General features: G+C 32.0%; 2 protein-coding genes across 2 annotated transcripts in view; one reads left to right on the forward strand and one right to left on the reverse strand.

The window, feature by feature from the left end:
- DYRK3_1 (Dual specificity tyrosine-phosphorylation-regulated kinase 3) overlaps positions 1-15,144 on the forward strand; it is a 68,995-nt gene extending 53,851 nt beyond the window's left edge. The window contains exons 3-5 of the mRNA XM_051208000.1: positions 71-264; positions 7,891-8,572; positions 10,327-15,144. Coding sequence (XP_051069368.1) covers positions 71-264; positions 7,891-8,572; positions 10,327-13,268 — 3,818 coding nt within the window. The 3' untranslated portion in view covers positions 13,269-15,144. The remainder of the gene's footprint in view (positions 1-70; positions 265-7,890; positions 8,573-10,326) is intronic.
- Positions 15,145-17,234: 2,090 nt separating this feature from the next.
- IQCA1 (Dynein regulatory complex protein 11) overlaps positions 17,235-22,960 on the reverse strand; it is a 39,802-nt gene continuing 34,076 nt past the window's right edge. The window contains exon 16 of the mRNA XM_051213392.1: positions 17,235-18,995. Within this exon, the coding sequence (XP_051069369.1) occupies positions 18,882-18,995 (114 nt within the window). The 3' untranslated portion in view covers positions 17,235-18,881. The remainder of the gene's footprint in view (positions 18,996-22,960) is intronic.

Raw genomic sequence — 22,960 nt, forward strand, 5'->3', positions numbered from 1 at the left:
TACCTAGCCTTAATCATTCTGTTTACCAACTACCTCCTTCATCTTCATTTCTTTTCCTGTACACCAAAAGACAATCAATCAATGTTCAATGATTCTGATAATTTCTACCGAATTATACAACATGATCACATTGCCTATCGTTATGAAATTTTATCACTCCTCGGCAAAGGTAGCTTTGGACAAGTTGTCTCAGCTTATGATCATATGAAAGGATGTAAAGTTGCTTTGAAGATCATCCGAACGGAACCACGTTTTACACGTCAGGTTAGTTTTGTTTTTCTGTTATTAAATTATCGAAATAAGTAATTAGTTTATCGTTGATGTAATTTTCACTATCTCTTGATGTAAAAAAGTTAAACAATACCAATGCAAGGTAACTCAACTGGCAAAATGTTCCAACATAGAATAATCTCCGCTGAGGTACTACTGAAAACCGAAAAACACCGGATGGCTATTTCGTCCTGTAATGGAACTCCTCAGTAGTGCACATTTACGGTCTGTTTTTACGTCACCCGCATATGAAGACGAATAAGCTATCCAGTGTTTGCTGATCTTCAGTAGCACCTTAACTGAAATCAGTCTGTAAAATGAACCAATTTCGACACCTACTTTCAACTATATTTCTGTACAAAATAAATGGTTAATGAGTTAAAGCATACATTGAAAGATAATTCATGATTCTAAAGTATTCGTCAAAAAATTTAAATGCAATCATTTGTCCCGAAATAAGCTTTTTGACACCTTACAAAGTATACCTCCGATCTTCAAGAAAATGATGCTTTATATGTGAAGCAGTTACATGTTATCTCAGTAATATGAACTTGTCATGTCGATCATGACACTAGAAAATCCTATGTGAGTTTGTAGGTAAGCATCAACGAAGTCTTGCGTTGTTTTCATTGGTAACTCAAATCATATCATTTTCCAGCGGTAACGGTTATACAACGTCTGCAAATGTTTCTATCAAATATCCAACATTATCGTTATTCGTCTTGTTACACTGTGTTATGATATTGTTGAACTGTCTTGTCACAACTTGTCAATATGTGCAGATTATCTTGTGGAATGTATACAAGTCTTACAATAATAACCAAGTCATGATGAGAATCTATTACGGAAAAAGGCGTAAGTAAACATGATTCAGGTTATTAGACTTCATATTTTACCGTGCTGGAGTCATTCAACAATTCCTCTGCAAATTTTCTAGAGAATGTTTGGAGACTACTTCTTCTGATTATTAATCTCTGGAAGCTTTTAAGTAAAATATAGAATATATCTGATCATTTTTTCATCCTTAGTTGACAGCTACTGAAATTGCTATCAATTTAGCATGTTTTCTAGAAACTTTTAGACTATCAAAACACAAAATCTCACAAATCCTGACGTATTCTCAAAGTTAAATTAATCTTCAAAATGAAGTTTCTATATTTCCAATGACCTATTTTTGAGAATACAATACTTCTGAGTGCTAGGATAAGGTTAACAAGTTGCTATCTACACATCCAAACATAAGACTTACAAAATAATCAAAAGTTAAACAACAGACAAGTTTAAAGTTGAAATTCAAAAAACAAACTACTAAATACAATTTGAAAATACATTGTACTCTTTCGTTTCGCTTGTTTACAAATGAGACAGAAATCAGTCATTTTTTCATGGCTTAGCAACATAATTCTACACTTAAATTGAAAACTTCGTTTGTATTATATTATATGTTCATTTTATTTGCATAAAATTAAATTGATTACATTACTTTATTCACATACATACTGAAACATGATTGTATGATGAATAATCGTTAAATGAAGTTTTTTTTCATTATTTTCATTCATTTCAAATTCTCAGAAAAAAAATAGATCGATTGCTTTGTTACTTAAATTTGTGTACTTTTTTCCAAAGTACTGTAATAGTGAGGTATTATGTGAAAGAATAATTTATTTAGATACTATTCACATTCTGGTGAAGTACGATCGTAATGTCATTGATTTTAGTTTATAATTTGTGCTGTTTCTTCGTTGTTGATTAAAACAAATTTATATATATATATATATATATATATATCAATAGTTGGAATCTTTAGTCAATTGAAGCTAGACAAACACGGAAAACCTGGAAGCACTGGACGGCCGTTTCGTTCTAGTATGGGACTCCTCAGCAGTGCTCATCCACGATCCCGCCCCTCCCCGCGAGATTTGAACTCAGGACCTATCAGTCTCGCGTGTGGGCGCCTAACCATTAGACCACTGGCCCCCATCGAACGATGTTAGTGTCTAACTTCAGCCAATACACGAAATTGCGCTCTAGTTGACTCATGATTTCAACTATGAAAACTCTAAAGTCTCCACGAAACTCTTTCTGATTATACATTTATTCTTATTCTAATGTTACAAAATTTTTTATCAGTATAGTGTTCGTATTTGTAATTTATATAATGATTTTTGTAACGATGACCTATTTATATGAAACTTTTAAGTCAATATCTAGATTATTCGCTACTAAGTGCTTGATATGCATGGACAGTTAAAAGTATTGTGATTAATAGAAAGATTATACGATTGTGATTTGTCAACAAATTACATTTAATGCTGATAATGATTAGAAAAACGAAAATGGTTATGATGTGATGCTCAGGTTTATTTTTCTTCGTAAATTTTAAAAGGTAACTGCGTAGTTTCACTTGTCCATATTATTTTGATTTGAAATCGTGTTGAACGACAAACTCTTTTGGCAAATTTAAATAATCAAATGAAGCGAAACGTTGGTAGCTCTGACGGCTGAATATGTTGGTATTGTGTTCTATGACTCGGTTATTAAGACACATAATCACAGCTTCACAATCAAACCATCTCGTACAGAAAACACTTGACCTCATCTCGGCAAAACGGAGAGCCAACGAGATACACCCTCCGTGTACCTGGTAACCCGATGGTTAGCTCTCGTGGACTGGCAGGAGTAGGGATAGCACTAAGCATGAGGGCGGAACAAGCACTGCTAGAGTGGATCCTCGTCAACAGTCGTCTATGTGCTGTTCGGCTAAACGGCTCCGTAAGAACTCGGAAGGATAGGGACACACGTCGTTGCCTTTTTGTCGTTTCTGCCTACGCTCCCAACGACTGCAGCTCAGATGAAATGAAAGATGAATTTTACAGAAAGCTATCTGAACTTCTTCAGAAAGCTAAACGTTCAGAAATAGTACTTGTAGCAGGTGACTTTAATGCCCAGATAGGTAGTTTAAACCATACAGAAAGGCATTTAGGTGGGTATTTTAGTATTCTGGCACAACGAACAGATAATGGTGATCGTCTGCTGCAACTATGCTCAGGCAATCGTTTGTTTTAGCAAACACAAATTTTAAGCATAAGGAGAGACATCGTCTAACATGGCGACCCCTACACCAAACCAACGATGGACTCAAATAGACCATATTGCCATCAGTCATCGTTGGAAAGGGTCGGTAGAAGATTGTCGCTCATTCTGGAGTACCTGCTTGGACTCCGACCATGCCCTAATATAGGCACGCATCTGCTTGCGCCTCACTGGACGCAAAAAAGCCACATTAAAAAGACCCATTCGAACTGAGTTAAGTAACGAGAAAACCAAAAGTAGGTTCCAGGAACAACTGAGGTCACGATTAGGTAGTTCTGAAAACGAGGCTGACCCAGATGTTGCTTGGAAAGCTATACAAACAGCTATGGAAACAGCAGTGACATCTATCAGTTATTTAAATCACAAAGTTACAAAGAACCAATGGATTTCCTCAACCACATACTCACCATTCGTCAGATTCTAGAACACAGGCATACTTATCGACGTTCGACAATCATAGTTTTTCTTCACTAGTTTCTTGACTTCAAAACAGCATTAGACTCTGTCGATTGAGAGGTTCTGTAGCAGTATCTGCCATTGAAAGGTGTACCTCAGAAGTACATATACCATGTGAACGCTCTTTGCTCGAACATTGCCAGTCGAGTCAGAGCTAATAGTGAACTATCATCTGATTTTTCAACCTCAAGTGGTGTCCGTCAAGGCTGTCCACTCTCTCCATTTCTGTTTAACTTCATCATAGACCTATTGATGGAAATAACACTCTCGTCGACTGAATTCTCGGGTATTGATCTCCTACCAGGAGGTCCACTTATCGACTTAGAATACGCAGATGACATAGTCCTGTTTGATAAAATGCAGAGTCTTCTGGTAGCACTAAGCAACAATGCCAGAATGTTTGGAATGCGCTTCTCTCCCTCTAAATGCAAGTTGTTGCTTCAGGACTGGCCTGCGTCAACATCTGAACTAAGGACAGGGAGTGAAGTAGTCGAACGCGTTGACAACTTTACTTTGAAGTCTGATCAGCCCTAATGGGTTTGTGTCTGACGAAATCTCAGCACGGATTCGTAAAACTCGCTTGGCTTTTGCCAACTTACGTCACCTTTGGCGAAGGCGAGATATTCGTCTATAAATTAAGGGACGTGTAAATTGCGCGGCAGTTCTTTCTGTTTTAATTTACGGCTACGAACCGTGGTCGTTAAAAGTAGAAGATACTCGTAAGCCACCAGTATTTGACCACAGATGCCTTAGAAATATTGCTGGCATCTGCTGGGATCACCGGGTAAGTAATAGTGAGGTTAGACGCAGGGTATTAGGGAACGATGGTGAATCAGTTGATGAGGTTATGAATCTCCATCGACTGAGATGGTTAGGCCACGTATTACGTATGCCTGAACACCGATTACCACGACGCGCAACGCTGACTGGTGTTGGGAATGGTTGGAAGAAAGTTAGGGGCGGCCAAACCAAAACGTGGCACCAGTCCTTAAAGTCACTAACTTCTAGTCTGAGCCATGTTGGTAGATGCAGACTACTTGGTTGGTGTCCGCGTGACTATCGTAACCAATGGTTGGAGACTCTTGGTGACATGGCTCAGAATCGATCACAATGGCGTCGGTGTATACACTCTCTGTCTTCCCTTAAACTAAGGGATAAAAATTGCTTCATATCTTTTTACGAACTAATTCTTTCTTCCTGTACTATATCCTTATTGCAATCTTTCTTTTATATATTCCCACCTCTGAATTAACTACTTTTATGAATCCGGTGTCCATCTTGTTGTGTTAATGAGGAATGGCAACTTGGACCGATGCATATATGTGCCTGGTCCTACGTTGTACCTGACTGACTGACAGAAAACGTGACACTATCAGAAATGTGAATGCCAAATTCGATAAATTTTAACTGTAAACATACATTGTTTTCCACGAATTTGCTTCTATATATATATCACATTCAAACTACTAACTCTTCTAAATCTATCATGAGTAAATGTAAATTAATAATTTATCAAAAACACTACTTATAAGTAACTGAACTACGCTTGTCGTATATAATTTATGAATACAGTTTGCTTTCAATTTATTTCGTCTGATTGATGTTAATAAAGATTCACATGAGAATTCGTATCCTATCTAATAACTTCACAGTTTTTCCGTACCATTTATATCTTCTCAAAAATAATAGTTTTACTTCCTGTCCAGTCCCTAGTTTAGTTATTATAGACGTTTAAGGATATTTTCATGTTAGGATCTTTTCCACTAAGTCAATGAAATTTGTAGTTAATATGCCAAATACCATTCATTAACAATCTGTATAGAAAAAAAATCTATCAAGTGAGTTTACACGAGAGTAAAGTAATTACTATTTTAAGAAATAATAATCACAGCAATCGGTTGAAACTAAGTCATACATTTTTGTTTAATAATTGAGAGATAAGTAAGACAAATTCACTTGGTATTGTTTACTTGAATCTTCCCATTGATGTTTAGGACTGTAATTGACCAGTTCCAGAGTGAACATCAACTCTGAGATGCAGGTATATGCAGCTGACGAGTCGCAATTAAGACGAAACGCGTGTCCTGAATTCCACTGCTAGGCACTATCTATCTTTGCTTATAAATAAAATAATTTGATAATGTATAGGGTGTTGTATTTCTTTCACTAATTTTCAAATATCACTCATGCGTAAAATGTTATTTTTATTTCAAAATACAAATTTAAAGAAAAATACTGGATATTTTTCTCCATATAGTTGTCTATTTTTACTGATTTGTAAATTATGATTATGTTTTCAATCGTTTAAAGATCCCCATCATATTAAAAGACTAATATTTGAACGAAGAATATTCTTTTCGATAAATTCTCTCCAGGTTGTACAATTCATATAATCTAAAAAGTGGCCAGGTTAAGGACAAAGTACATCGTTTAAAGCATGTGAATTTAGGATTGTTAAACAAAATGCAATAAAATTGTTAATGTTTATATGATTCATATAGAATGTTAACTTGAATCTGCATATATGTGAAGTGAAATTTAAGATCCATGATCAGAATAAATAGGGGTTAGATAGGGTGAGAGAAATAATATTGCAATTACATTTTGGTCAAATGTTTAGTAGAAGGCTCCATTGTGTGACAAATTAGTAAGACGTAATAAGGAGGGATGAATGTGAAGTGAATAAATCATACATAGGGGAGATTAATAATGTTTAACCAATAGTAATAATAATAATACAAAGATTTGTGGATTTATCGAAAAGAATATTCGTCGTTTAGTCTTTTGATTATGTTTTTACTCAACTACAGAGCAATTAGTAACTATTTAATAACTGAATTTAAATTGATAGATTATGTAAGTTGAAATCGGAAATAAAATATTATGCATACTATCATTACAAAGAAGGCTACGTATAATGATGTACATATGACGAAATATGTGATTGACGGTAACTGTTATTCAAAAAATAGAAAACAACAAATATTCGTCTTAAAGAATGGATTCTCATAATCATCAAAAACGTGCAACTTGCTTGTTCGACCCTTTTTTCGAATCTCGCAGGGGGGCGGGATCGTGGATGTGCACTTCTGATGAGTCCCATAATAGGACGAAACACTCGTCCAGTGCTTCCACGTTTTCCTCGGTGGTCTAGCTTCAAATGACTCATGATTTCAACTATTGAAATTACTAAAATCTTCACGAAACCCCTTCTGATAATGAATTTTTAAGTGTTTAGTAAAGCTGAATATACAAGTTTGGATCTCAATTATAACTGTGAATAAAATGATGATATTTTAGTTAAAGCGCTCAATTATTCAATCGTATGTAGAAACAATTAAATAAATAAAATTGGAACTAGATAAATATTTCAATGATCCCAACTGTCTATTTTTCATTATCAATGATTACGACTTCCAAAATATTTAAAAATTCTTATTATTTTCTTAATTCATTGTAGTGCTTCCAGGTTTTCTTGGTAGTCTAGTTTTAATTGACTCATGATTTCAACAATTGAAATTCTTAAAAATTTCCACAAAACCCATTCTGATGATAATAATCACCTGCTCACTAGTGACTGACTTCAAGATGCATTTCCTGGAGTTCTGGTGAGAAGCCGTTACCAGTGGAGTTCAGCCAAGTCTGTTGTGAGATATTAACTCACTGAAGACAATGGTGCACGGCTGCGCAACTTCGTGGATTGGTTGAAGTTAGACATTAACACCACTTGATGGGGGCTCAGTGGTCTAATGGCTAAGCGCTCGTGCGCGAAACCGATAGGTCCTGAGTTCGAATCTCGCAGTGGGGGCGGGATCGTGAATGCTTACTGCTGAGTAGTCCCACAACAGGACGAAACGGCCGTCCAGTGCTTCCAGGTCTTCCATATTTGTCTAGTTTCAATTGACTCATGATTTCAACCATTGAAATTTTTAAAAATCTCCACAAAACTCCTCATTGTAATTAATTTAAATGACAATTTTCTTAAGTATTTCCATGAAACTATATTAAAAGTCATTTAATTTTTTTTCTTTTATTATTTCTTTCATATATATTCAATTGATCAAATAGGCACGTGAAGAGATACGTATATTGGAAACATTAAGAAATATGCGTGAATCTTCTGGTGGTGAATTAAATCGTTGTGATTTTCCAATTATTAATTTATATGAACATTTTACATTTCGTAAACATATTTGTATGACATTTGAATTATTAAATATTAATTTATATGATTTATTAAAATTAAATAAATTTACTGGTTTACCAAGAGATCGTGTAAGACGAATATCTTTTCAAGTATTAAAAGCTTTACAATTTATACAAAAAGCTGGAATTATACATTGTGATTTAAAACCAGAAAATATTCTACTTGTTTGGCCACAATTGCCAGAAAATGATAATAACAGTAATAATATTAATCAACAGAATTCACATAATCAATATGGTGATAATTATTTTAAAAAATGTCAACAACATCAAAATCATTATAATGGTAATAATAATAATAATAATAATAGTAATAATGGATATGATTCACTGAATAATTTACGTTCAATGTATCAACGTGTAACAGAACAAAAGGATTATGTTAAATTAATTGATTTTGGATCAAGTTGTTTTCAAAATGGTCAACCATATCCCTATATTCAGTCAAGATTTTATAGAGCACCAGAAATTCTACTTCGTTTAGGTTATAATGAAGCAATTGATACATGGAGTTTTGGATGTTTAGTGGCTGAACTAATAAATGGTTAGAAGTTTTTTCATTAATCCATTATTTATTTATTTACATAAATATACTCTTCTTTGTTAATAAATTGGGACGACAATATCTCTAAGGTTTTTCAATAATTAATCACTACTATATCGTTCTACCTGAATCAATAATTGTAATTTACTGTTTAATCATCAATATGTTGTAGTTACCTTTAATTGTCTGCTGTGAATAGGATAGTATAATCTAGTCCGGGAAGGTGGATGTAAAACACAAACCTATTATAAATTACGGGTTAAAGTGAAATCTTTGGTAGATGTTATACCCAAACATGGAACATTTGATTAATAAATAAACAAATATTGACCAAAAATTTCATGTTTAACACACTTGGTGGAAACTAAAATCGTAATGAATATCCTTGAATACACACTACACTATCGATTTTATAAGATTGATAACACTATGCATTCAATATAAATATATCAGCTCAACAGTAGGACGAAGTTTATTAAAATTACAATTACCCGACCAAATTAAAATATCATTCAACCAATAAGAAGTAACTTAATATATTATACAATAGTAGAGTAGTTTTTTGCCATTACTGCTGGTTAGCTTACACTACTATAGAATTTTAAAGTTTTCAAATATTGGTGAGAGAATTCAGAAAGTTATGATGAGAAGCAGTAACAAATGAAAATCAAGCAAATCAACGGTGAGGTAGATATGATCGATTTTTATGTATTTCTATGAAGTCGGACACCAAGATTAACTGAAGTTATAAATGTGAATAACTAGATTGTAACTCAGTGGCGCAGATATAATGAAGTCTCTGAAAATCTTGAGGTTGATCTTAAACAGTGTTATGAATGCCCACAATTGAGGCATCTAGAACTAGGGTGGAATTTCTGCTTACGTCGTTCACTAGACACTTCTAGTTGCCCAGTGAAATTCATCCAGTGATGAAAAAAGACTCATCATACCAATACACTACAAATCTAATCTTACTGGGTTTTTTTAACTGTCGCCTTTTCATGCTTCTAGTTTAAGACTACTGATTCCGATTGCATTAATTACGAAGAACTATGTCGTGCTAAATAATTAAGTGAACGACTAAATCTTCACAAAAAGTAAAGTTATATATTTCATGGGAAGTCATAGTGTCTCAATAAACCTTATACCTAATTTACTTATTTTAATTGTGTTTTTTTTAATTAATGAAAGAATCTCATTGTGTCATACAAGAAGAATTGAAAATGATCTGTTGGATAGTTTTTTACCGAGAAAGATGTCTCACCATATCGTCGACTTTGTTCAGTTTTACCAAGAAGATTTAAGTAGTTTGGAAAAGAACTCGGCTACATGGGACAAATTCGTCCTGGTACAACATTAATGATCCTATTATACAATACATACAATAAATGAAATAGCTAGTCAGCATCCGTATTTTAAATTCAGAGTAAAACGAAATCAAATGTCTTTTTGGTTATATTGTTTTTTAAGCTGGTACTGAGAGGAAGTAAATATTGATAATCTTACTCAATACTTCTAGGAAAGTCATAAATTTAAACCAATCAGCTCAGAGAACAAGACACAATCAAAAGTGTCCACTTCAGTAATAAATCTTTGTAACCATTTCAGAACTTATTGGCCGTTATTATTTGTTATTTCTTTTGGTATTGTAATAACGAATCCAAATTAGGAAATATTTCTATATAATTACTTGAAGTATACGGTTAGCTAACTTTTTGATTTCCGTTTTTCATCTGTTTGTGATTTTATTTCAGGTTTACCATTATTTCCTGGAGAGGATGAAACTGACCAAATGGCTTGTATTATGGAAGTATTAGGTCTACCACATCCAAATCTTTTACGTCATTCATCAGAACTAGATCGTTACTTCATTGAATTCAAATGTGATAAATTGAAACCATCTACATTGGAGTTTATGGACAAAAAAGGTGTACGATTAAGTAGAGATCTTGTGTATCTACCACGTTATTGTTCAGTACGTTATCCAGATGGTGATAATCCTCCACAATTGTTACCAGGTATTTCAAAACGAGGTGGACATGTTCGTGGTATACCAAGTAGTTTACCATTACTTCAAGCTATTACTCAATCAAGACTACGTCGTTATAAACGTAAAGATACACGTAGCGTATCCAATTTATCAACAGCAATAAATCCAACCAAAATGTCAGAGGAAGAAGAAATTTACTTAGATAAAGATAATGAATTAATTGTAAATTTACTATCATCTTGTTTAACTTGGTTACCTGACGAACGAATTCAATCAAACAAAGCGATTATGCATCCATGGTTTAATCATTTCTATAATAGTAAATCCACTATTGGGTTTCGTTCACAAGTACGTGTTAGGAGTATGGAAGTATCAAAATTTGCACCAAATAATAGTAAATTAGCTAATGAAATTAACGAACGTCATTTACTTCATGATCATCGTAATGGTCATGAATCACTGAATAAAGACTCATTGCATAAAATCAATGGGTTATATAATAGTGGAAGACAAAAAACATCACGAATAAATTTAATTAATAGTCATTTAGTTAATTTTGATATTACACATAATAATTCCATTGCAAATGATTCAGTGAGAAATAATCATGAAACTGATGTAGTGCCACGCATGGTTGATGCACAGAGTAGTCCGATTCAAGAGGAAGAATTGAAAAAAACTCGTCGTAACTCTCAAATTACCATAGTACAACAACAGCCATCATACTTGGTTACTGTTTCTAATTCACCAAATACATGTTCAAAAAATTCGTCACATTCAACTCAGCATACTGATAAATTGTCTTCTTCTTTTTCTGGAAATCGGCATGTTACATTCATTTATTCAAACAATGATAGTAGAACAATAACAACGGCCACTCCGATGACAACGACGATGGTTGCTACTACTGCTAATAGCAGTAATCAATGTGCTGACAACAAGTTAACCGTATCAGATGACAATCAGGAAGGTCGATTACTGTCTGTGAACTTATCATGTAATCACCTAAACAGTGATAATAACATTACTAAAATCAATAATAGTAATATTGATGGTGCATGTGATGTTACTATTAACAATACAACTAGCAGTAATATAATTCATATGAATAAAAATATTTTGAACGATAGCACTATCAACAACAACAACAACAGTAGTAGTAGTAGTAGTAGTAGTAGTAACAATAGCAGTAGTAACAGCAATCCCAACACTAGTGCTCTTGACGTAATGCTTCAACATTCTGATTTAGTTACATCAGTTCGTCGGTCGTCACTTATTGAGTCGTTGACGGAAATCAATAGTTTAAGTGGAACCCAATCCGAAGTTATTGTAGAAAAACCACGTCCTCTAATTCATACCAAACCTGATGCAATATATCAAAGTAAAAAGCTATTAGATCGTAATTCAACTAGTAATAATGATCGACCATTATCAGAATTCACTCACCATCATCATCACCAAAATAACCAACATCTGTTTACGGATTACGGTAAGACCAAAATTATCACAGAAAATGGAAGTGATAGCCCAACTTTTCTGATCACTGGTCATTGCTCTGACTCAACTCCTCATCTACCTAACCTTATGTCATTTAATATCAATCACACTAATAATAATACTAATAGCACGAATGCAACAGTGTGTAAAATCACAAATTCACCAAATCGATATTCGTATTCCAATTTGCATCAAACAGTACCATTTGTATCTTCATTGACTATTGACAAACCATTAAACAATAGTATGAATAATATTGTAAGTATACAGAAAATGAAGCCTGCCACTGATGTGACCATGATAAATGCCTCAGACAAACGATATTCTGTCCCAACACGTTCAAAGTTTATTGATATACCACAAGCAGAATATGAAATACCGATTATTGATCATAATAATAGTAGTATTAATTACAATCATATCAATGACTACGCTAAGCAGGATATTCATTTTATTCCAGTTACATCATCACATGTGATAATTTCAACGGATTCAGGTGTTTTCCACAAATTAAATACAACGTGTAATAATAGCACTAGTAATATAACAAGTAGTGGTCTGTATAGATATCCATCTAGCCATTACAGTCAACAACAATGTGATGTATATCACAATCATAAAAATAACTATCAATATCGTCAGCAACAACCGCCATCATCGCAGTCGGTTCAATTACAACATCAAGAACAGTTCAATCGCCAAACCTCCTGTTGGTTGGCTAACAACAATAACAACTTTTACAGTAATAACAATCGTAAAATTTTGAACCTTACAAGGAGCCATACAGATCCAAAAGAACATTCTCTCAACAGTCATTCGAATGGGATCAATTCAGCTATTACAGGAATGAATAGTTGTAGCACTATAAATTCTACCATTACACTCCCAGAAATTGCCCCGAAACCACCAGCTCGTACAAAATTAATTATTTCGAACAGTGGTATTAATGATACTTCTAATAATACTGATTACAAAAATACAATAAGATGGCGTTCAGTTAAATCATTATCATCAGAAGGCTATGGCTCTGCAAATCTATACGGCCCACAGCCTTACAGTCAACCAACTATTGAATCACACAAAATTATTGTACAACGATTACCTCAGTTCAATTTGAATAATAATAATAATGGTCATGGTGGTTATACAGATCAAATTTCATCTCATTATACTCAATATGAAACTTCGCCCTATAGTTTTATGAATTAAAAGCATTCTCATATATATTTACTGTTGTTTATCAGAGTTGTATAAACGTGTTTTCTTAAAGAAAATGAATGTATGTATGAGTGATTGTATAACTACTTACTACTTTGTCAATTATACACATAAATAGATTGACCAAACGATGATTTTATTCTTATTTCAGAGTATACACTAGTTCCTCAATGTTCATATGTTTGTACATGTGTGTATCCATCACTATCACACACATGCACGTATACAAACTTTGATTTTTACTTAGATTTCATTTGTAATACCATATTTTATGCAACACAACTAATTGACAATAGAAATTGGTTGCGTTTTTTAAGTTAACAAGTAGTAATGACCCAATCCGGTTTTCTTCTCGCTCTCTCTGTATACATACACACACTATAGGCTTAGTCATGTATATGTACTTGTGCAGTGCGTATGTGTGCATGCATAAAGTGTATTTCAATAGTATACTCATAAATACTTTTTCCCATCAGTTATGTGCCAGAAATATATATATAATCCACCTTCACGAAATGCTTTAGTTGTCAACTACCTTTTCGTTGTGTACACCTACTGACATTTTATGCATCAGAATTAATTAAGAAACATTACATGTAGACTAATTAATTGAGATTAATGTAAGAGACCAAAGTAAAGAAAATCAAAAAAAGGAGAGAAACGGACAATAATGTCTTTCAATAATCTTTGTTTTTATATTTTAACTAAATTATTATTATTATTACTGTTATCTGGTATGTAATCTTAACTTTGTCTTTGTTTTGCGCCTCCCTTGACAACTAAATCTTCTAATTCATCAGGTTTCCTAACTCATACATAATCTTTATTATCTGCTTTTTTTTAACGAACTTAACTATATGCAAAACAGTGTCACTAATCAATAACCAACAGTGAAATGATCAATAATTTTAACGAACCAATTAATTTCACTTACAATCAGACAATGTTCGTGTTATTTTTGTGATGTTTACTGATTATTATTATTATTATTATTATTATTATGTTTCATTTATTTTTACATTTCCAAAATATTTATGTCCCTATTTATCTATTCACTTACTGTTCAAATTCATGTTATTCTCTTTTCTATCAAGGTCAGCTGATGTTTATTTTATTTGTGTGAATTAATGTCGCTCATCAACTTTTCTTTTTGTTGTTTTCTTATTATTCAATTTTATCAAAATAATAATTGATAACTGATTTGTTTTTTTTACATTTTTTCTCTTATCATTATTCTTTTTTCTAAAAATAAACAAACTTATTTATTAGAAAGATTTTCTTTTTGTCTTTATTTACAGATAATGAAATGAAATAACAATAATAATGATAATAATAATAAAGAATTATGTAATTAATCTCTTTTTTTAAAACATTTTTGTCTGTGTGAAATATCACTTTAGTTATTTATTGAAATAAATACTCATTCAGTTGATATATAATTGAAAAATAATCTTGTTTTGTTTTGTTTTTCTAAAGATTAATGTGAAAGTAGATATAATCTATTGATTGAACTTTTAATTGTTAAGTAGTAGATTAAGAATTTATTTTCATTTTCATTTACAATTGTTTAATTAGTTAACTAATATTAATCATTTGGATATATAAAATTTTTAACATAAAAATTAAGTAGATCAACACTTAAGCTTATGACCCCTAATGGAGCATAGGATAAATGCTATCCTTTAAAATATTAGTTATTTCTATGAATTCATAATGATGAATAGAGATTATACACTTTTATACTCATAACTGTTCTATTCTTCTAGGATGGTGATTTTTGTTTTAATTTTTTTTAAAATATTACCTAACTGTTTTTTGATTATTTGATTCATTTAATTGAATCAATTGACATATTTTACACTTTTCATAGGGTATTTTTGTTGAATAGATTCATTTTGAAGTTACCAACAAATATTAAAATGTTTATTTTTCTAAGAGTAATTGATTTTGAAGTTCCTAAGAATGAATTTCAATGTAGTATTGCATCGTTCTGTATTTCATCACTTATTGATACTTTAAAAGATATTTTTTTCCCTGAAGGTCAAAATTCGAAATTTAGAACTCACTGGGTTTTTTTTTCATTATCATATCGCCTAAATATTTGTCCTTTAAATCATTCACTTTTCATATCTTGTAAGTGACTTCTTAAAGACACTCAGTCAAGTCATATAATATATAATGGATGGTTCTATACGATAACTGTTTGATATTAGTAAATTTGTTTTACGATTAGATAACCAGAATGTATTACATCAATATCCATACTTTGTTTCTTCACTAAACAAAACAACTTATGTATAACTATAAGCGAAAATAAGATTTTATATATAGTAATGATTTATTTATCTAATTTACAAGGATTACATTAAATATTCAATATTTGTTTAGAAATTATGTTTACATATGAATAAGTATAATATTAGTTAATCGTGTTTTTACTGAATAATTGGGTTAACTAATTAATTAATCAACTATATGATTAATAAGCGATAATTATGAAAATAATCCAACAATTCAGTGTTATATACATATATCGTTTATGAAATAATCTTGAATGATGATATCATTCAATTATACATACTAATTATATTACTTATTATATTCATACTGATTGATTATAACTAACTAATTCAAATAGTAACTAAATAATAATATCAATATTAATCTTTCAATTATTTTCATATCAATTTGGGGAATTAAAATAATGCAAAATTAGTTGATAAGTATCAAATAAATCAAATTGAATTATTACTTATACATTGTAAGCTTAAAAAAGAAACCAGTGTATGTTGTCTCAATACATTCACTTCATTGTTATTTCAAATTACCGCTGATTTTGTGATGATAGATAACAGTTTGTTTGTTTTTTTAAAAAAAGGAATATTTCCTTTTATTTTGTCAATAAATTTGTGAATAATTAAAACAATACTATGTATCAATTTATTTTATCGCTTTTTATGTATGAATATATTTGATTTAATTTAAACTATCATTTAAGCATTCATTTATAGTTTGCCTATCATAGTAACATATTTATTATGGTTTCATATTAGCTGTTTAACCAATCCAGGATACTTCCGCAGTGCACATCCACAATCCCGCTCGTGGGATTCGAACCCAGGGCCTTCACTCAAGCGCAAACGCCTAACCTACTGGACATCTGATCTAGTCGGCACCCGATGGTGTTAGTGTCTAACATCAACTAATCCACGAAATTGGTTGACACCATTGGATGCCAGCTCATTGGTCCAGTAGGTGAAGCGTTCGTGCGCGAGACTTAAGGCTTTGGGTTCGAATCCCGTGGGCGAGATCGTGGGTGAGCAATACCGAGGTATCCCGGATAAGTTAAACAGCTATTATGAAACCATAATGGTGGTCTAACATCAATCGGTTCATGATCTCAATCAAAAACTGAATAATCTCCACAACCCCTAAACTGATAATCCAGGATACTTGAAAATATTTTTTTAGAATTATGCTTCATAATAAATGATAATCTATTCAATGAATTAGATAGATGTTTTCTATTTATAAACTTTAATCATTCAATAAATTAATCAGTTACAAAAATCATAAAACATTACACAAATGTGTATCAGCTCAATTTGACACATTTAACATTATAATCATAGAAGGGTTTTTATGGATATTATAGTAGTTTTATAGTTGAGCTTATGAGTCAATTGAAGTTAGACTACCACGGGAAATCTAGAAGCACTGGACAGCTGTTTCGATCGTGTATGCGGATTTTTGAGGAGTCCCATACCAGAACGAAACGGCCGTCTAGTGCTTCTAGGTTTTTTTACGGTGGTCTAGCTTCAATTGACTCATAAAATTTAACACAACATTGGTAAAGTAAGAAAGAAATTACGAAAGATAGATATTATATTCGATCAAATTTCCATTTGAGGTATATAGTTGAAATGGAAAAAGAACTAGATTTAAAAAAACAGGAGGTACAAATTAACATTAATCTTAAGTTTTAGGAAAACATAAATAAAGAATGCCAGATTGCTATTGAAGGAATTCGTTAAGTTCACTGTTATCTATTGACTAGCTTCAATCATGTAATATGAAACAAAGACCATCATGATATCGGGTAATTCATACTGATGTTCATGGTCCAAATCGATTAGCAGAATTTGATCAGTTTCATGAAATATGCAACATAGTATTTGTTATTACTCACTGATTTGAATGCATCATATTTGACCCCAGACATTAAGATCAATGATCCAGTTTCACATGAAGCCCTAAGTACACCTATCAGTCCTCTGTAAACGTGATGCGGATGCGTTTGAGAAAGACATGGAACTGTTGACTGATAATAAATGTTTACCAGCTGAATTTCATAAATCAATGTAAAAACCAGTCAACACCAAAACCCATTTTAATACTGTTGCTAAGATAAAGGTTTATATCTGTTTATCATTTGGAAGAAAGATAAACAGTATAATTTTTAGACAGGGACTAAATGTGGCCATCGAGAACAGATTCATAATCAAAGAGAAGTAACCAGACAATCCAATCTAGATTTATGAAACATGTACGTAGATGGCTTCAGAATCAATTAATACCAAACGCTCTGATAAGCACAAACAGCAGAAAACCTCATTCATTGATATCAAAGTATATAATTGAAAAAAAGAACGGAATTGACATTAATACTGTTTTTAAAACATTGTATAGAAATCGTTGAAGACGAATCCTTAAGTTTATAGAAGCCTAAACTATACGTAAATTTAGACCATCATTCTGTGTACAGAAACAATTTGTCGTTACTTTTTAATGTACCCTGGAAATCTTTAAGTCATTTAACGGCGTAGAGTGATATGACCATTTCTTGTTCTTTCCATATTATACGGAATTTTTTCTCCTTTATTCACGATTATCATTTTTCGTTTATTTGAACATTTATTTAATCGATATTTATTATTTTTTACAAATCAACGCCATAACAAGTATACGTGTAACCAGATTACTGGAAATGTATGGTGCGAATACACCACATATTTTTCAAATAAAAGACGTCTCACTTTTCTATAGAAATTTCTAAAACGGATTAATTGCTTTGAATATAGAATCTGGAATTACCAACATAAATACACAGAGATCAATATCGTTTCCAATCTCTCTAACCATCCCCACTCGCCCCAACAATCAAAGAATAAAATATCCTTATATAACATACGACTGATCAACAACAAATCATCAATGTTTTCTAAAATAAAATATTGCTGCAAGTTTAATTTAATCATAGAACTGTTCATTATTCGAAAGGACTTTTATGTGAATCCTATAATATGATAGTTAACTTACAAATGCTTACGTATATATATTGAAACTTCTATATTAAATATAGTCGTGAAACGTTACATTATATGAGATTTTAATTATTCTATAGAGGGATAAATAGATGATAAGATCTGTTCTTTTCATAGAAATATTTATTCATATGCAACGTACAGAAAGTCGATAAACGTTAAATAATTATTCTGATAAATTAGAGAAACAAACAAATTCAGTGACATGTTTTTTCTTTTCATAATTTTCATTAACTTAAACAAATAAACAAGAAAGAAAATCACATTTTTGGTTAATAATTCATTTCTTTCGACCTTTAACGGGTTTCTTATTAGCTCCACCAGATGCCGCTTCACTTTCAGCTTGAATAGCTGAAGCTTTCTGTTTACCAAGAGGTGTTTTACGATACCATGTCTGTAAAAAGAACATTTAAAGCAATAATCTTGATGATCAACTTCAATAACCAGTGTTTTTTGTTGAAAAATATGTAATTTTTGAATCCGTTAAATGATAAATTGTTATAACTTGTCAATTGAATGCTACTTGTTATATCTGGTCGTCGCTGATTGTTATGTCGGAAACGTTTATCATTTATACTCGAAACGAGGGACCTCTGCGATTTCCACGACGCGAAAGTAAGAACAGAAAGACTGGTATAATTGAAGATTTATTGACCCCAAAACACGACGACGACCCTAGTCGAAAATACACTCATTGATATATCGGTTGTAGACTCATTTCGATTAATAATTAAGATGAAATCACACATATGAAAAATACTAAGACTTATAACAAATCATATAATGGGCATAGATCATATCAATGGAATACAAGAATATCGCATACTATGCAAAATAAAATATCATATGTGAAAACAAAACCTAATACTACACTGAATAATCATCACATTGAATCATAACGGAAGTAATGTTGAACAAAACTTATAGTGAGTAAATCAATTGAATTTTGACTTTTCTTCTCGTCATATCAAATAGAAATTTCACTAGTTGAAATCATGAGTCAAATCATGAGCCACTATGGAAAACCTGGAAGTACTGGAAGGCTGTTTCGCCCTAGTATGGGACTCTTCGTCAGTGCGTATTCACGATCGCCCTCGAGAGAAATAGATCTGTCTAAATAATTAAAATAAATAATCTAAATAAAAAAGTTAACCAGATAATCTCAGTTGCTACAATCATCATTTATATTGGCTAATTTAGTGACTAACTGAAATCGGATGAAAGTCTAGGTTACTTTAAAAATTAAATTGATAAGCCATAGTTTTATTATCAATTCAATAAACGAACTAAAATATGATAAGAAACGGTTAGTCAAGTTTTAATTTTCTCTAATTGATTCTTACAATCACCTTTAATTATGAATAAATTACATTAAAATGAAAATAAACAAACATGAAATATTCATTTAAATTTAATCTGTAAGTTTCAATATTTTATAAGATGAGGCATAAAAGAGAAATTTTTTCTACGTTTGACAAATTGATAAATATCATAATGTGATTATTGTATCCTTTTACAGTAAGTAGATAAAATAAGCATCATGTGAAATGAATACGGTTTCGTTTGTTGTTTTTTTTGTAAAAAAAACTATCTAAACCCCCTCTGATACTATTTCATTTGTTTGACAGTATTTATATACATTAATATACAAATAAAAGAATTTTCATCGAACCATTTGGTGTACACTTATGGTAACATTACTTGAATGTATACATCTTCAATCAGTTAAATGAGATTTATTTACTTAACATGAATTAATGTATTAGTTATGTATACTTAACTTCCACTTATGAAAATATTTAGGAATCAGTATAACAATGAATGAATTATACATTAATTTAAAAATGGAATCAATATGTATAGTATAGACAATTCAAACACTAATATTTCTTAAATAGAGCAAGAATAAAGATTGGTGCAGAATAATATGAATTCGTTTTATTTCGTTAGGTTCTCATTAGCTGCTTACAACCGCAAATATTTGAAAATCAGAGATATTACATAAGAGGGTGATCAAGGATGAATATATATGTATCATGATGTTAGCGAAGATTCCGATCGAGTTAATAAGGTCACAAAATTTTTTTGTTTTGAATAAATAAAGTTTGGGAGGGAAAGTTCCAGAACATTAAAATAGTGATTAGAACTCATGGAGTTAGCAAACATTAGATGATTGTGTAATCAAGTAACTGAAGATAGATGGTAATAAAGAAAGATATAAATTGAAATCAATCATTTATGAATGATGTAATTTTAAACATCAGAAAGAGTTGGAATAATAAATGACGTAATAAATATGAAAAAAATGAAAAAGTGGGGTTTAACGTTATCAGGGCAAAGAAAGATTTATTACTGTCTCTTTTTGTATACATAGATCTGGTTTTAGACGTTTGGTTGCTATCGTATTGCTAATGCTTCTTTTAAAGGATTTAAATACATTCTTATAAGAATTTTCAAACTTGTTAATACTAAGGTACAAACAACTGAAATCATTTTTCATTTAAACTGTATACCTAACTACATACTACTAATCATTTAGGCAAGATTTATAATTGTTCAGGTAATTGTGATTTTCATAAACATTGGGTCCCAAGTTCTGTAACAGCACCTCCAAAACCAGTAGACTTCATACACAAATACAATTCGAAAATCTATCAAATCAAACTCATGATCTTATGCCGACATCTCCACAAAATCTCCAGCACTTTAAGTCTACATTACTGGACTGCAGTCATGGATTCGTTAGTGCACATTATAGTAAGAATAATCTATTAACTAAGAACCACTTGGATCAGCTAATACTGTTGAAAAGAAATAAGGATTTAATCCTAAGTAAACCTGACAAAGGAGCTGGTGTAGTACTACTTGACCGCAAAGAATATTTGGATAAAATGAAGTTAATTCTAGAGGATGGTACTAAATTCTCCAAACCTAAAGAAGTTGATAAAACATTACAAATCGAAAAACAGCTAACAGATGTTGTTAAAAATCTTAAGAATAAGGGGATAATAACCCAAGATTTATATAATCGCATGCGTCCCATGGGTTCAGTCATCCCGCGCTTATATGGACTACCGAAAATACATAAGCCGGGTTTACCGTTACGACCTATTTTGGACATGTCAAGTTCTCCATACCACAGAATCGCCAAATGGTTAGCGGAAAATTGGAACCGGTTAGAAGACAAGTATGCAAGCATTCTATTCATGATACTTTTCAATTTATTGATCGTATTAAGGACGTTAATACTTCCGAAAAACACATGTTCTCGCTTGACGTTAATTCTTTGTTCACTAGCGTACCTTTAACCGAAACAATATGTTATATATGTGAGTATATTGATTCTAACAATATAGATCTAGGTTTGCCAACTGAACACTTGAAAGAATTATTGTTACGCTGTAGTTTTAATGTCCAGTTCAGTTTCAATAATGAAATATATAGACAAAGGGATGGGATCGCAATGGGGTCTCCATTGGGTCCAATTTTAGCAGACTGTTTCATGGCAAAAGTAGAAAACGACCAACTCCGTTCAATGATCAATCGATTCCACCTATACGTGAGATACATGGACGACACGTTTGTTGTTTGTGACAATAATATTGATTTAGATGATATTCTACACACCTTTAACTCGTGCCACCCTTCCATAGAATCACGTTAGAAAGGGAACAAGACCAATCAGTTCCTTTTCTCGATGTACGTCTGATGAGAACGAGTAATGGTTCTTTAAAAAGACCCATCTTTAGAAAACAAACATGGAATGGCCAGCTAACCAACTTCTATAGCTGGGTTCCGTTAAGTAGGAAGAGAAACCTAATCCATTCTTTATGCCATCGCATGCATCACATATGCAGTACGGAATGCATTAACGAAGAACTCGCATTCCTGAAGAAGACTTTGACGGAAAACGGTTACCCAGAACGGTTCATAGAAAAGAATATGAATAAAGGTAGTCGCGAGAAGAATTCTAGTTGTTCCGTTCCAAAGAAAAACCTTTATATAAGTCTGGAATTTAAAGGTGACCGAACATCGGACGTAATCAAAAACCGTCTAACAACAACTATTAGAAGAACATTTAACGCGGCAAAACTGCGAATATCCTTCACTAGTAGAAACTTATTTTCTGTATCCGTAAAAGATAAGCTTCCACGTCTGGTCGCCTCCATGTGCATCTACCAGTTCACCTGCTCTTGTGGAGCAAGGTACATTGGCCGTAGCCAGCGCTCGCTTTCAACTCGGATACGAGAACATATCCCAGCCTGGTTCTATAAGGGTGAAAGGAAAGCAGTTAGGAGTTCTATACTTGAACACCTAATCGACTATAACCATTCAACAGATCCACAAATTGACTTTAAG

This window comes from Schistosoma haematobium, chromosome 3, assembly GCF_000699445.3.
Source record: "Schistosoma haematobium chromosome 3, whole genome shotgun sequence".
Classification (NCBI taxonomy): domain Eukaryota; kingdom Metazoa; phylum Platyhelminthes; class Trematoda; order Strigeidida; family Schistosomatidae; genus Schistosoma; species Schistosoma haematobium.